The sequence below is a fragment of the Cryptotermes secundus genome, unplaced genomic scaffold, assembly GCF_002891405.2.
Source record: "Cryptotermes secundus unplaced genomic scaffold, Csec_1.0 scaffold13, whole genome shotgun sequence".
NCBI classification, from domain to species: Eukaryota; Metazoa; Arthropoda; class Insecta; order Blattodea; family Kalotermitidae; genus Cryptotermes; species Cryptotermes secundus.
The window spans coordinates 1,565,538-1,579,010 of NW_019734350.1; the positions used below are offsets into that span (position 1 = coordinate 1,565,538).

At 38.3% G+C, this 13,473-nt stretch overlaps 1 protein-coding gene across 2 annotated transcripts in view; it reads right to left on the reverse strand.

Annotated features, from left to right (window-relative positions):
• Positions 1-376: 376 nt before the first annotated feature.
• Positions 377-13,473, reverse strand: part of LOC111868748 — a 79,342-nt gene continuing 66,245 nt past the window's right edge. For both annotated transcript variants that reach the window (XM_023859686.2, XM_023859685.2), the window contains exons 18-22: positions 9,441-9,576; positions 8,720-8,891; positions 5,803-5,988; positions 3,529-3,643; positions 377-2,950 (exon numbers count right to left, since the gene is read on the reverse strand). In XM_023859686.2, coding sequence (XP_023715454.1) covers positions 886-2,950; positions 3,529-3,643; positions 5,803-5,988; positions 8,720-8,891; positions 9,441-9,576 — 2,674 coding nt within the window. In that variant the 3' untranslated portion in view covers positions 377-885. The remainder of the gene's footprint in view (positions 2,951-3,528; positions 3,644-5,802; positions 5,989-8,719; positions 8,892-9,440; positions 9,577-13,473) is intronic.

Here is a 13,473-nt window from a genome sequence, read left to right on the forward strand (position 1 = left end):
AATTTGGAAAATTACTTTTTTTTCAGTTTCTTTCTATATAAGGTTTCTTCACTGTGTGTAACAGAGGTTTCTGGTAAAATAACAATTACAANTTCTTAAGATAATGGCTTAAAAACTGAACCTAAGACAAATACATGAATAACTATGTTAAACAAATAGGTACAATATGTGAATAATAAACAGTTATAGTTGTGATTTTCTTATTGCACTGATGTGAAGAATGCACTGTTAGTAGAAAAAGTAAAAAATAACTGTTGTGTGTTAATGGCCTTATATTGATACAACAAAATACTGAGTATAGTACAGGACAGAAGTATACTAAGTTAAGTTCATGCTGCTTATCAATGACTTTCTGAAAGAAGTTATGAACACAATGTACAAAGTTTCAAAAGTGTATTTACTGTACAGTATGTATTTACAGAAAAATTTCTCCATGAAATATAAAATCTGGAAAAAAGAAAACATTCACCATTGTCAGAAATAAATTTCACTTTCATACCAATCCAGTCTTTGGAATACACAGTATTCCAAATTAATGCCACACAACTTTTAAACAATTAGGAATGGCAGTGAAAGAAATGTGACAATGTTACATTTCCCTAAACTTAACATAATAAAGCTTACTTAGTGTATAAATATGTAACAACAGAAATCATACATTATTTAATATTTAAAAACTCTAGTACATATTACATTAGTGCATATATTAAAAGCCTGTTTCATTATGTTCTCAACAGTGAGTCATATTACTTCCTTCAATTTTGAACACCCTATATAAAAATAACATTTACAATAATAGGATGCCTTTACAACACAAAAATTACTTTAAGCAATTATGATCAGTCCAACTTGTCCAAAAGCTTTCATATAAATGCCCTTTCCTCTCTAATGTGTCAAAGCCCATTTTTCATACTTCAAATCTTTCACTTTGACAACTGGATACATATTAGTAAACCGTTCCATAGTTGCCAAACTCATGTTCATGTTCACACCAAGATTGTTTCGTAATTTTACAGATGCCGTGATGCGGTTTTTATCGACAGGAGCTGGGCGACACCCATAATATGAAAACTCAGGACAGACAGCAGGTGACTCAGATCGACTACTAGGAGCAGTTGTTACCTCCCCTTGTTCTGTGTCATAACATGAATCTAAAATGACCTTCTTGGCAGTCTGTGACAGCAGAGGATTGGTTGACTTACGAGCCACAGCATGGAATTTTCCAATACGAGGAGACAATGTTGTTGATTTACGGGCAACACAGAGCCTCTTGGGAGGGGGTGGAACAACACAGGCTTCAGAGTCACACTGCACTCCGCCCTCCCCACCTATACGAATGCCCATATCAGACCGCAACTTTTCTAATTCCTCTTCTGCATTGCTTACGTGGATCACCTTACATTCTTCTTCTGGATGTTCCAAAAGTGCATCACTGCTGACCTTATTGGGAAACTCGGATGTTCTAGGGCAATGGTCAGGCGTGTAAGGTTTCACATGATTCTGTATATGTTTGGACATGCTTTGGCTACTATCACAGACAAATTTGCAACTTGGACAACTGTAATTCTTATTGATATTACCAGCAGTCACAGTGGGAGTGCTGCTCTTCTCTACACTGTACTTGAGCTGCAGATGTGAATGGCACATGGCATGATGAACCTGGATTGTATCTTCAGAATCACATGTCTCTTCACACCACAAGCACATGTATTTAGCTGTGGCTACAGCTGCAGGAGCTGGTAAGCCTGAACTAGCTGCATGCTTGCTCACAACTAACGAATCCTTGCTTTTCATATCTGATATGTAATTTGCCTTTGATGGCCTAACAAGATACTGTAGTGCCTTTCCTACATGCTCCATTTCAAAATGTTTTTTCAATGTGTTTACTGTGAATGCTGTAAAGTGACATTCTGCACATTCGTAACTTGTAAAACTTGCCTGACTCACTCGGAATGGTTTGTCTGGATGTTCAGACTTCTGGTGTGCCTCCAACCCGGCTAATGTACCACGAAATTTGCAGTATGAACACTGAAATGCTGGCCTCCTACCTGCAGACCCATTCTGACCCTTCAGAAACTGCTTCATGTTGACCTCTTTATACTTGAATGGTAAACCAAGCCTCATCACTCCATTTGAACCCATAAGTTTATTCTTGTGCTTCTCCTGCCAATGCTGATGGATACTCACGACTGAAGTTCCACGCTGAGGGCAGTAAAAACAGCAGAAGATATTTGGAAATGCAGTGGTGTTCTGCTGTTCATCTTCAACCTTATCTTCTGTGGACACAGTATCAACAACCTCTGAATCACCACTTTTCATTACTTTCTCATGACCTATTTCACGAACAGGTGTATTGCTAGTAGTCCCAAATCTGTCAGGTTTAGAACGCTTATTGCGTTGCAATGGACGGATATCTGGCTGACTTGGCATGGGTTTTTCTATAACACGCAACTTTTTTAATGGGTGAATCTTTGCTGAGTGCTTCTTTATTTCATATTCTCTGACTCCTTCAAAATCACAGTAACCACATTTGTAAGGTTTCTGCACCCAGTGGCGCATCATATGGTATTTTAAGTCACTTGCACTACGACAAAAGTATTCACAATACAAGCACTTATTAAGGTTTTGGTTTGCCAGTGACGGAAATAATGGCAAACTTTCTTCTGATTCAGCAGGTGAACTGGAAGTTCTCTGTCGCTTCTTTAGAGGACCTGTTCCTGGGGAAGAGCTGGTTGAAGAAGATGGAGTTGAGACTGGTGTGTTGAGACATTTATATTCAGAACCCTGCCCCAAGCCATACTCTCGTTCCCAGAATTCATCATCCAACTTGACGCAAGAACCTTTTGTATGTGGCAAAGATTTTGGAGGCAGGTCAGGATGATCAACCTTGCTGTGGTTAAGCACACTTTCCTCCGAGTTTGCAACATATCCACAATGTCCACATGTCCGACTGCAACAAATTATAACAATCAGTGTGCAAACTGTCACAATATTACTGTTATAAGCAGTCTCTTTGTGAAAGAAATTAACACACTATCATTATAAAATAAGAGTAAAAGAAGAAACATCATCATCAGCATAAATGATTGGACAGAGAATGTAGCACACATGGGAAATATGTTGTTCAAAAGTTGGGGTGGGGGGGACACATATGGCTACAGATAGCAAGGTGGTCTCACAAGAATACTTTTTTATTTTATTTTTTTCAAAATAAGGAAAATTGGCTAAAAATGCATATAAAGGAAACATAGTCTGAGATTATGGACTACATTCAATTTGCTTGTGACAGGGACAACTAGCTAGCTCTTGTGAACAGGGTAATGAATCTTCATACAAGGCACAGGAAGTTTTTGACCATCAGAGAAATTACTGTTAGCTCAAGCAGGATTCTGCTTCAGGGTGTGAGTGAATGTGGGTTAGCTAGCAATGAGCAATCCTACATGTTGGTTTCATAACAGAAAGACGGGATAAAAAAAAAGCTATATTTCCTATGAGGGCTATAATCGAGTGTTTATGTATAGTACTCACATTGACATCTTGAGGTGATTATGACGAATGTGCACCTTCAAACCACGGATAAGATAAAATTTCATGTTGCAATGCTTGCATGGGTACTTGAGCAACTTGTCAGTATCTTGAGATGCTACAAAAAATATAAAACAAACTATTTACACATGTATAAACAGGAATACACATATTTTCAGATATACATTCTTTATGATCCCACATATTTCACTATGGCCTTGAAGTGCAAATTTTACTTTCTTGTCTAGACAACATCTCTAGGAAATCAATGTAATGAGTTAACCAATATGTATGTAAAATCCAAGACTATAAACAAATAAGCAATAGAATACAATTGCTTGGCTGGTGACCTAGCAGTTTAGCATACAAAATTTTGTCTTAACATTAATGTACTGTTAATATTACTCCATCGTATCATATAATTTTCTTTGTCCCTGAACATTTCCACTTTATATGTGACATCTATCATGCCAGATATAAAACGATTTCTGCATATCAACACAGCAGCCATTTCTCCACCACTGCTGAATGAAACTCTAGTGAACTACTCAGTGACTAACATCCTTAATAAATTAAATCAGTGATTAAACTCAATTCAAGTTCCAACTGCACAGCTAATCACAATGCACAGACTCAAATATTATTTTGCCTTATACTTTGTTAAATATTCATCATATAAAAAACATTTCAAATTCAAACTGTAGCTTTAAGTAACTCTTAGATTTTCTGTTAGGAACACATGTTTTAAAGTAAGCCATTTCAGAAAATCAAGATCGACACAAGTTCTGTGTAAAGAAAACAGTATATGTATGTCCACATTATGCACTCAGTACAAAAAATGCATAGAAAGTGGGGAAAATGTCATTTTCAAAACTAAAGGCAATGACACAAAATCTCTATTTCCATTGTCAGTGATGATGAGGGCGATGAGGTGCTTACTGGTAGCTGCTTTCACCCATTTCATCATCTTGCAACATAGTTCTTAATATAGTCTGCGTGAATGTTAGGAACTACACTTTGATATGGGAATCACACACACACACACGCACGCTCTCTCTCTCTCACTCACTCTCACACACACACACACACACACACAAAAGAAAGGGGGGGAAAAACCCCCACCGACGACGACAACAGAGTGAAAATGGGACACTGAAGTACATGAAAGAACAGTTTCTATGTCCACCTCACTGTTATATATATGAAGGGACATAGGAGTTAAGGACTCATCACCATTATGCATGTTTGTATTGTGCTGCAGACTATATTCAGGTTGCAAACTTATCTTCTTCTACATCACTGGTGACTTGTACCATTTAAACCTTATACAATTCATCACTGGGGGCATGTGGTAGCGTAGTTGGTTGAGGCACTATGCTACATGCCAGAAGGTTGCAGGTTTAAGTCCTGATGAGGTCACTGGATTTTTTCAATTGACCTAATCCTTCCAGCCGCACTATGGCCCTGGGGTCAACTCAGTCTCTAACAGAAATGAGTACCAGGAATTAATTATATAATTTTCGTGGGGAGTAAAGCGCAGCCGGTGTGTAAGTTTGACAACCCTACTGCCATCTTTGAGCTGACTGCCTAGACAATGTGGGACTCTCAACGTCTCACAACCCTATGGACCTTCACGGCCTGATACAGGGATAGCTTTACTTTTTACAATTCATCATTATTTTCCTGGCACATGCCACTTTTACTAAAATGTAATAAGCTCAATATACAGCGTACAAATTTCCACTGCTGACTGGCATATCTACATCGGAGTAGTTAGAAACATGCATGACATTTAGACTTCATGGCCACTACAATATACAGCACAACATGACATCTATAAACATCATAACCACTTGACTGGTTAAAGGAAATCACAGTGGCCTCTTGTATGTAGCATGAATGCAACCTTCATGACAGAGTCAAACTTCTATGAGCTGAGTTACGTAACCCAATGAATCCTACAATCAGAATTACCCGGAGGTATTGATCCATCAATTTACCCATCCACACCTCACCTACTACCTTCCATATTGATTTTCAGGTGGACTTGGCCAGTTATACAATGCAGCCAAAACAACAAATTCATCAGAAATCACAAGAAGAGTGCTTAAAGAACTACCCATCTGCACTAATAAATGTGTTGCTATAAATTAGTTTTAGGTACAACAGAAAATTTTTCTCAGAAATCGAAAGTGTACATATGAAAATGAAGTAACAGATCTAATTATCATAGGATTCTGGCAGCTGTTCTTCAGATTGTATTATGATGAAACAAACCTTTCTCTGTATATACAGAACCCTCCAATGGGATGGTTGAACTGACATTCTTACTGGACACCTTCATATTGTCTGTCACATCTCTTACTCCAGGCACCTTTCTTTTTGAAGTGCAAGTGTCACTGTCACTACTTGTGCTGCCAGTACCGATCAGGTCTTCTCTTTCTGCTGAGGAAGCCTTCAAACCTGAACATTTAGGTTGAAGAGGATCTTAGTATTATAACTCAGAACAAAAATCTGCTATACTGTAAACTGGAGACAATTTATATCAAACCTTGCAAATTACATCATAAACATTACACCCATAATAAACAAACAATAACTTTAACTCACTATGGTTGTGCTGCAAACAAAATTATTGCAATGAATCAATCTCCTAATAAATTTTGTCACTGATAACAGCAATACCCCTATTTATGGTTTCTCTGGGGAGAAGTGGATTTGAACACTGAGCTAAAGTATTTTGTAAACTGAGGAAATTTAACAATGAGATTATTGAAACTGAATAAATAAATAATAAAAAAATATTAAATGGGTTTCCACTATATATATTTTTGTTTTGGCTTTGAATATGAGTGCTAGATTTAGCATGATCATTATAAGTAAAATTCCAATGTTTCTTTCCGATTTTGTTCCAAATTCAGTTATGTCATTGCATGTCAAATCAACATAACAACTGACATTATCACCTTGGACATCAATTAAATTTTGTAAGCCTACAGAGTCTCATGACTAACTGAAAAAGACACTTTTCCTTCCTATGTTAATTAATTTCAAAATTATTGTACACATTTCCTTAACCTTTCCCATACTCTGAGTCACTAAAATGCTTACAACTTTTGTCATAATTAAGGTTACGGAGTTCATTCTTGTACAAACTGAAAGCTCTTAAGTGGGGCTTTTATTTGATATGCCAATCTAATACATTTGTACACATTAATGGTCTGACCATTACATTGGACCTCAACTTATTAAAAAAGTACAGCCTGCGTTATGCAAGATTTTTCCAAAACATTGTGGTTCTTTAAGTACATTTTTGGAAACTATCATGTCGGGACACAAATGGGCTGATGTATCTGTTCATAACTATGTATTGCATGTGTACCATTTATTCCAGCCCAAACACAATTTCTCGGCTGTAACACTGCAAATCTGAAGACTGGCAATTTCTCACCATTCTGATCCTAAAATTTAAGTAGCCTTCTTTCAGGTTAAACAATATCAATACTTTCTGAAGATGAACCTTCACGCTTTTTAACAGAAACACAATCTGTTGTCCTCAGCATGATACTGCTGATTTTGTCAGATATATAAAATGGTTTCACCATTTTGGCTGGTGCAAGAAGTAGCACTCTGTTTTACCTTTGAGCTTGACAAAATTCCTTTCTCATTAACTAATTTCTTGGCAGTACAAACCACATAATTTGAGGCTCTGATCTCTTGCTGAATTTTTCAAACAGACCAGATCTATGGAAGACTGTCAAAATCTAAACCCTTTCACACATTTCTCATGTCATGTGAAACCTTCCCTTTAACAGTGCTATCATTTAATCTTCACCTGAAATGTCATTACCACTGGAATCTATGAAACTGAATATTTATCTCATCATGGCTCCATTGATTTTCTTGAATTTTTGCTTTAACTCACTTGAGACAACTTTTTAGCGGAAAGCTGTGACTTTTCTAATGGCCCCCAAAGGCTTGTCTACACAACTTTAAAACTGTTCATGTCTTGTCAAATTCTGAGCTTAAAGAAGTGCTTAAGTCCAACAATGTTTTGGGAAATTTGTTGTACCTTTAATATATTTATCTCTGGCTATCTGTCCCTTCTGAATAGCATGAACCTTTTTTCTTTTTCTTTTCATTCAGTCCAACATATGTATCAGGCTTTTCTTGGAACCTGCACTCCTGACTACCATTCAAGGGATTACAATATTGTTTTAAAACATTAAATTCTTTCATATTCGTAGTAAATGCAGCCATTTCAAACTTGGCAATAAAATAATTTTGCACTTCACCAAATGACTACAGAATTTGCAACATAAGGAAACACAACTTAAATACACTGGCATCGAGCATTAAATGAAATGAAAGGCTGGATAAGTCATAATGCCCTGCAACATGTCTGTAGAGGTCACAACATGTCTTATCATGGTGTCGCCTGCAGGCGACTGACAGACAGAAAAACATCTCTCATCATCACTTTCATGCTCCAAAGATGTACTGAAATAATAGCTAAGTGTTTTGGGAAAAACTTGCATACATGTGAAAATACAAGAGTTAATAAACTAAGGTCAAATGTAAAGGTCAACAAATGAATGTGCCTCACCATAATTTGAGTGCATGCCAAACAAAAGCCCCACATTAACCCTTTCTGGCCGAATTGTTGTTGGGGCTGGCGTTTGGTGGTTTATTTGTTCCGCTGCTTTGGTCTTTGGTTTTAGAGGAGGCCCTCTGTTAGTTTTATTCTTGCTATTTTATTCAGTGGTGTCTTGCTTTATATGTAAGTTCTTGCGGGTTTATTAAGGTCTCTTAATGGTGGGCTTATAAAGTGGTTTTTGGTAGTTGTTAATTCGCATTATTTGGTTTTATAAATCTTGGTAACAGTGTTTCCACGGTCATATTTCAATCATATGTCACTAGTTGGTACTGTATACTATACCAGTGCATGCATGACTGTTTTGTCTGCCTCCTTCTGTCATCAGGAAGACATAATTTGAACATCTTGAGGAATGAATGCAGTTTATATATTACTGCACATCAATGTTATCAATGTGGCTTTATGGGCAGACATCTGCCTTCTTGCATGAAAAAACGGAAATAAATCCCATGTGTGTCGAGGATGAAGGATCTATTAGTGATATGTTAGGTGATTTCAATGTACATGACAATTTGTGTTTATAAATTCAAAACTTGCCTGGTATGCTGTGCTCTGTTTTGTTTGCGCTACCTGACAGCCCACTAGGGCCTGGCTGGGCTAGATTTGCAAGACTAGCATCCAATATTTTATTAGAACTTGAAGTCCCTTCTGAGGTTGCCTGTTGTTCTATTTTCATGAATGCAAGCTGGACATTTATCACTTTCTCAACCTGAAACATAAATGTTCAACAACTTCCAATCCTTAAAGATAGCATTATAAACAGAAAAACTGGAGTATTACTGTAATACAATCAATCTACACCTTGTTCTGGAGTTAGTAAATTATGATTATTTAACAAGGTATTGGCATTTGTGGTGATATCTGATAAAGAAACCGGATGCGAGGATGGCCAAGTAAGTACAATGGACAGGGTACAAAGCAGGTGAAATTGATTTTATCCTACCCTGTAATTTGGTTAAAATGTGTGAGTAGAGGCATGACACATTAGTCTTTGCCAGGATTCAAACCAGGCAAATGCTGAACCTGTCCTCTGACAATGACATGCCACATAACAAAATATGGACTCCCCAACAGCAATAACAATGTAAACCATGATAACAGTATTTCTAAACATAAGTTAAAAGGTGAGCAAAATTTGTTTAAACTGGGAGGCATAATTATTTATTTTCTCACATGCAGACACACAAATAGGACAAATCCAGGTTGTTGTTCTTCACATAAATGAACAGCACAAATTATGATCCAATATCACACATACCCATTCCTCAATGTCTTTGTTTGGTGTGAGAGGAGCAATAGCTTCAGGTTTCCTGTCTTTTTCATGCATCCTGGCAGAGTGTTTCTGAAGAGAACTTCTGTTACAAGACACCTGGCTGCAGTGTGTGCACACCCATCTGCAAAATTAAAGATATGCTAGTTCTCCAAACAAGCACACTAACGATGGGAACATTCTCAAATATATTTGTTACCATAGGTCTTTAGAATTGCATCAGCAGCCTGCTGAACAGGATGGTTCTTAAGCATATTTGAAATTATTTGGTCCCACAGACTCATATTCTAGTACACATGCATAAGAAGTGTACAATACATTCCATTACTTTTGTGCTGCAATGGATTTAGTGCCTGTATTTCTCAATATCACATAATCTTTTCTATCATTGTACAAGCTTTGTAAACGCAGCTTGTTAGAGCTACTTTATGATCAGAAATGCTGTGCATGTTCCTGTACTTGCTCCTCATGTAGTCATTTATGGCCAACCAAGTCCAGTCTATGGAGGCCTCTGAAGCACTTTCCAGATGATATAATTTAGAAGTGAGAGGATTCATGGCTCAACATGGCCAACATTTACTATAGTAAAACCAATGAGTGGCACAGTAATTCTGACCTTCCTAGAACATGTAACTCATTCAAGCATACCGGATGATGACAAAAGTACTCTCCTTCCATCACTGCTAACAGCCATCGATGAAATTAATTCAAGATGCATTATGTGCCAAAAATCATCCTGCCAGCACAGTCAATCAGAGAGAAAGACAGAAATATGTTTGAAGGTTAGAAGCCGAGTGCAACCAACCAGTGAGTTTCATTTAAGTGCCAATGAAGCTGTGGACCATAAGCAGTAATTTCCCAAGACACATTACAGGGGTAGTGATAAAGTCTGGAGTGGTAGAAGACAGTAAATATGAGAAAGAAGATGGGAAATATAAAGATAGTAAAGCTGAAAGAAGACGGGAATGATGACTTGTTAATGGAACTTAATGAAGACTACTTGCTTCAGGGGGGGGGGGGCGGACCTCATGGAAATGAGCCCTTCTTGAGATGCTGTCAATTGTGCAGCTACCCAAAAACTTCCTAATATTTTATGGAACCCAAAGGTTCATTACTGTGTTCACCGGGGCCCTCCACTGGTCCCTATCCTCAGCCAGATCAATCCAGTCCACACCACCCCATCCTATCTTTCTAAGATTTATTTTACGTGGTGTAATCCAAAAGTTCCTGAAATATATTAACAAAAACTATTACATCTTACCTAGATCTTATTCTGCACCATCAACTTCAAAGTAGTCCCTTTGGGAGCGCATACACCAATCCCAGCGGTTCTGCCACTTTTCAAATGCATCCTGGAAGTCTTTCTTTGTTAGGGTGTTTAGTACCATCTGCGTTTCTGCTTGAATTTCCTCAACTGTATCAAATCTTCGCCCCTTCGACTTGATTTTCATCTTGGGGAAGAGAAAGAAGTCGCATGGAGCTAAGTCTGGCGAGTACGGTGGGTGGGGAACAACTGCCATCTTGTTTTTAGCCAAAAATTCCTGCACAATGTAAGCCGTATGCGGTCGTGCGTTGTCGTGGTGGAGTACCCAGTCGTTCGTGCGCCACTTCTCTGGACGTTTTCTCCTCATGTCCTCCCTCAAACACCTTAGAACATCACGATAGAACTCTTTATTGACTGTCTGACCAGGAGGGACGAACTCCTTATGAACAATCCCGTCAATATATATATATATATAAAACAGATCAACATGGACTTAATGCTGCTCTTGACTTGTCGAGCTTTTTTTTTTGGCCGAGGTGAAGAAGGGCTCTTCCATTGTGACAACTGCTGCTTGCTTTCAGGGTCGTAGCCATAAACCCAACTTTCGTCACCAGTGACAACCTTCGAAAGAAAGTTTCGATCCTCTTGAAGCTGTTGCTGAAGTTCCCTGCAGACTTCCAAGCGATGCTGCTTCTGTTCATTTTGCAGTAGTCGTGGCACAAACTTCACCGCAATGTTCAGTTCCTCTGACAAAATTTGTTGACAGGTGTTTTGCCCGTTGATGGCCGTCCTGAACGATCGTCATCATCAGTCAATGTTCGGCCATTTTTAAAACGCTTATACCAGTTGTAAGTTTGTGTCTGGCCTAAACTGTTTTCACCAAAAACTTGTTTCAACACTTGGTGCATTTCTGCAGCTGTTTTCCCAAGTTTGAAACAAAACTTTATACAGACACGCTGCTCTCTCAGGTCAGCCATCGCAAAACCGCAAACTGACAGAAACACAACAATTGAAATATGTTCACCAACAATAAACCCATCCACTCAACTCGACGCCGCTTACCACACTGATTCAAGAAGGATGTGTGATGAGACACCTAGCGGTATTTCGATGTACTCATAACCATTCGCACGCAAAATTCAAATTTCGGCAACTTTTGGATTGCCCCACGTAATATTATCCACCCACCTATGTCATGGGCTTCTTAGTGGTCTCTCTCCTTGTGGCTTTCCCACCAATATCCCATATGCATTCCTCTTCTCTCCCATTCGTTCTACACGTCCTGCCAATCTCATACTCCTTGACTTTAGCCTTCTAACTATACTTGGAGAAGAGTACAAGTTATGAAGCTCCTCATTATGCAGATATCTCCAACTTCCCGTGACTTCATCTCTCTTCTGTCCAAATATTCTCCTCAACACCCTGTTCTCAAACATCCTCAGTCTATGTTACCCCTTTCATGTCAGAGACTAAGTTTCACACCCATACAGAACCACAGGCAAAATTATAGTTTTGTATATTCTAATTTTTATGTTTTGAGACATCAGACAAGAAGACAAAAGGTTCTGGACTGAATGGTAGCAATCATTACCTGAATTCAATCTCCTCCTGAATCAATTTTTGATTTGTTACTGTCATTCACAAATGTCTGAACTGTGCCACATTTCCAAAACATCCATTAGCTATCTTTATGCAATGATTTTTTCCTGCATTCTGGTGACAAGACAGCAATATATATACATGGTGTGTCAGGATCCATTAGGACTCATTTTTTTAAATTTTGCCATGCAATGCCATCTGTTGGTGAGTTGTGGAGTTAAGATTCTTGAAGTTTCAGCTGTGGCTGTCTATAATTTCAAAGTGCAAGCATCGGTGCATCATGTGTTCTGACCTTGAATGTAACAGTACTGTTCTGATACTCATTGGAAAATGGTGGCTGAACAGAGAGCCGACATCAAATTTTGTTTGAAGTTAGGCAAAACAGCTGGAGAAGCGTTTGAAATGATGAGAAGTGTGCACAGTAGTGATTGTTTGAGTTGTTCGAACATTTTTCAATGGTACGCTTCATTTCGTGACAGCAGGGAGGACACTGAAGACACTCCACATGCATCAAAGCTGAGAACAAGTCGCACCAAAGAAAATGTGAAAAAAAAAAAAGTGACCGAAATCCTTGCATTAAGACTCATTGAGGAGCTTTTGGGAATACCAAAAAGTACTGTGCATCAAAATTTGACTGAGGATTTTGGCAAATGGAAGGTCTGTGTGCGGTTTGTACTACACACACTGTCAGGCAATGAAAAACATGCCTGAATGGAACACTGCAAAGACATGTTATGGTCGGCCCAAAGTGATACAAAATTTACAAAATCGATTGTTACTGGTGACGAGACATGGTGTTTTCAATATGAGCCTCTCACAAAGTGGCAGAGTGCAGTGTGGTTGAGCCCAAAGGAGTCAAAACCAAAGAAAGTGTGCATGCAAAAGAGTTGAGTCAAGACACTGCTAACCGTTTTCTTCGATTCCAAAGGAATCATTCACAAGGAATTTCTGCCAGAAGGTCAAACAGTGAATTCTGATTATTATTGTAACGTGTTTCGTTACTGAAGACGCCGTAGAGATGGTTAATTGGTTTATTTAACAATCTACAAATAACGGCTACAATTACTTATCACACAGTTGCGGGGTTTCACACTTTATAACCCTAATCGCATTAATCTGTTAACACTGTTGCGGGGTTTCACGATTTATAACCCTATG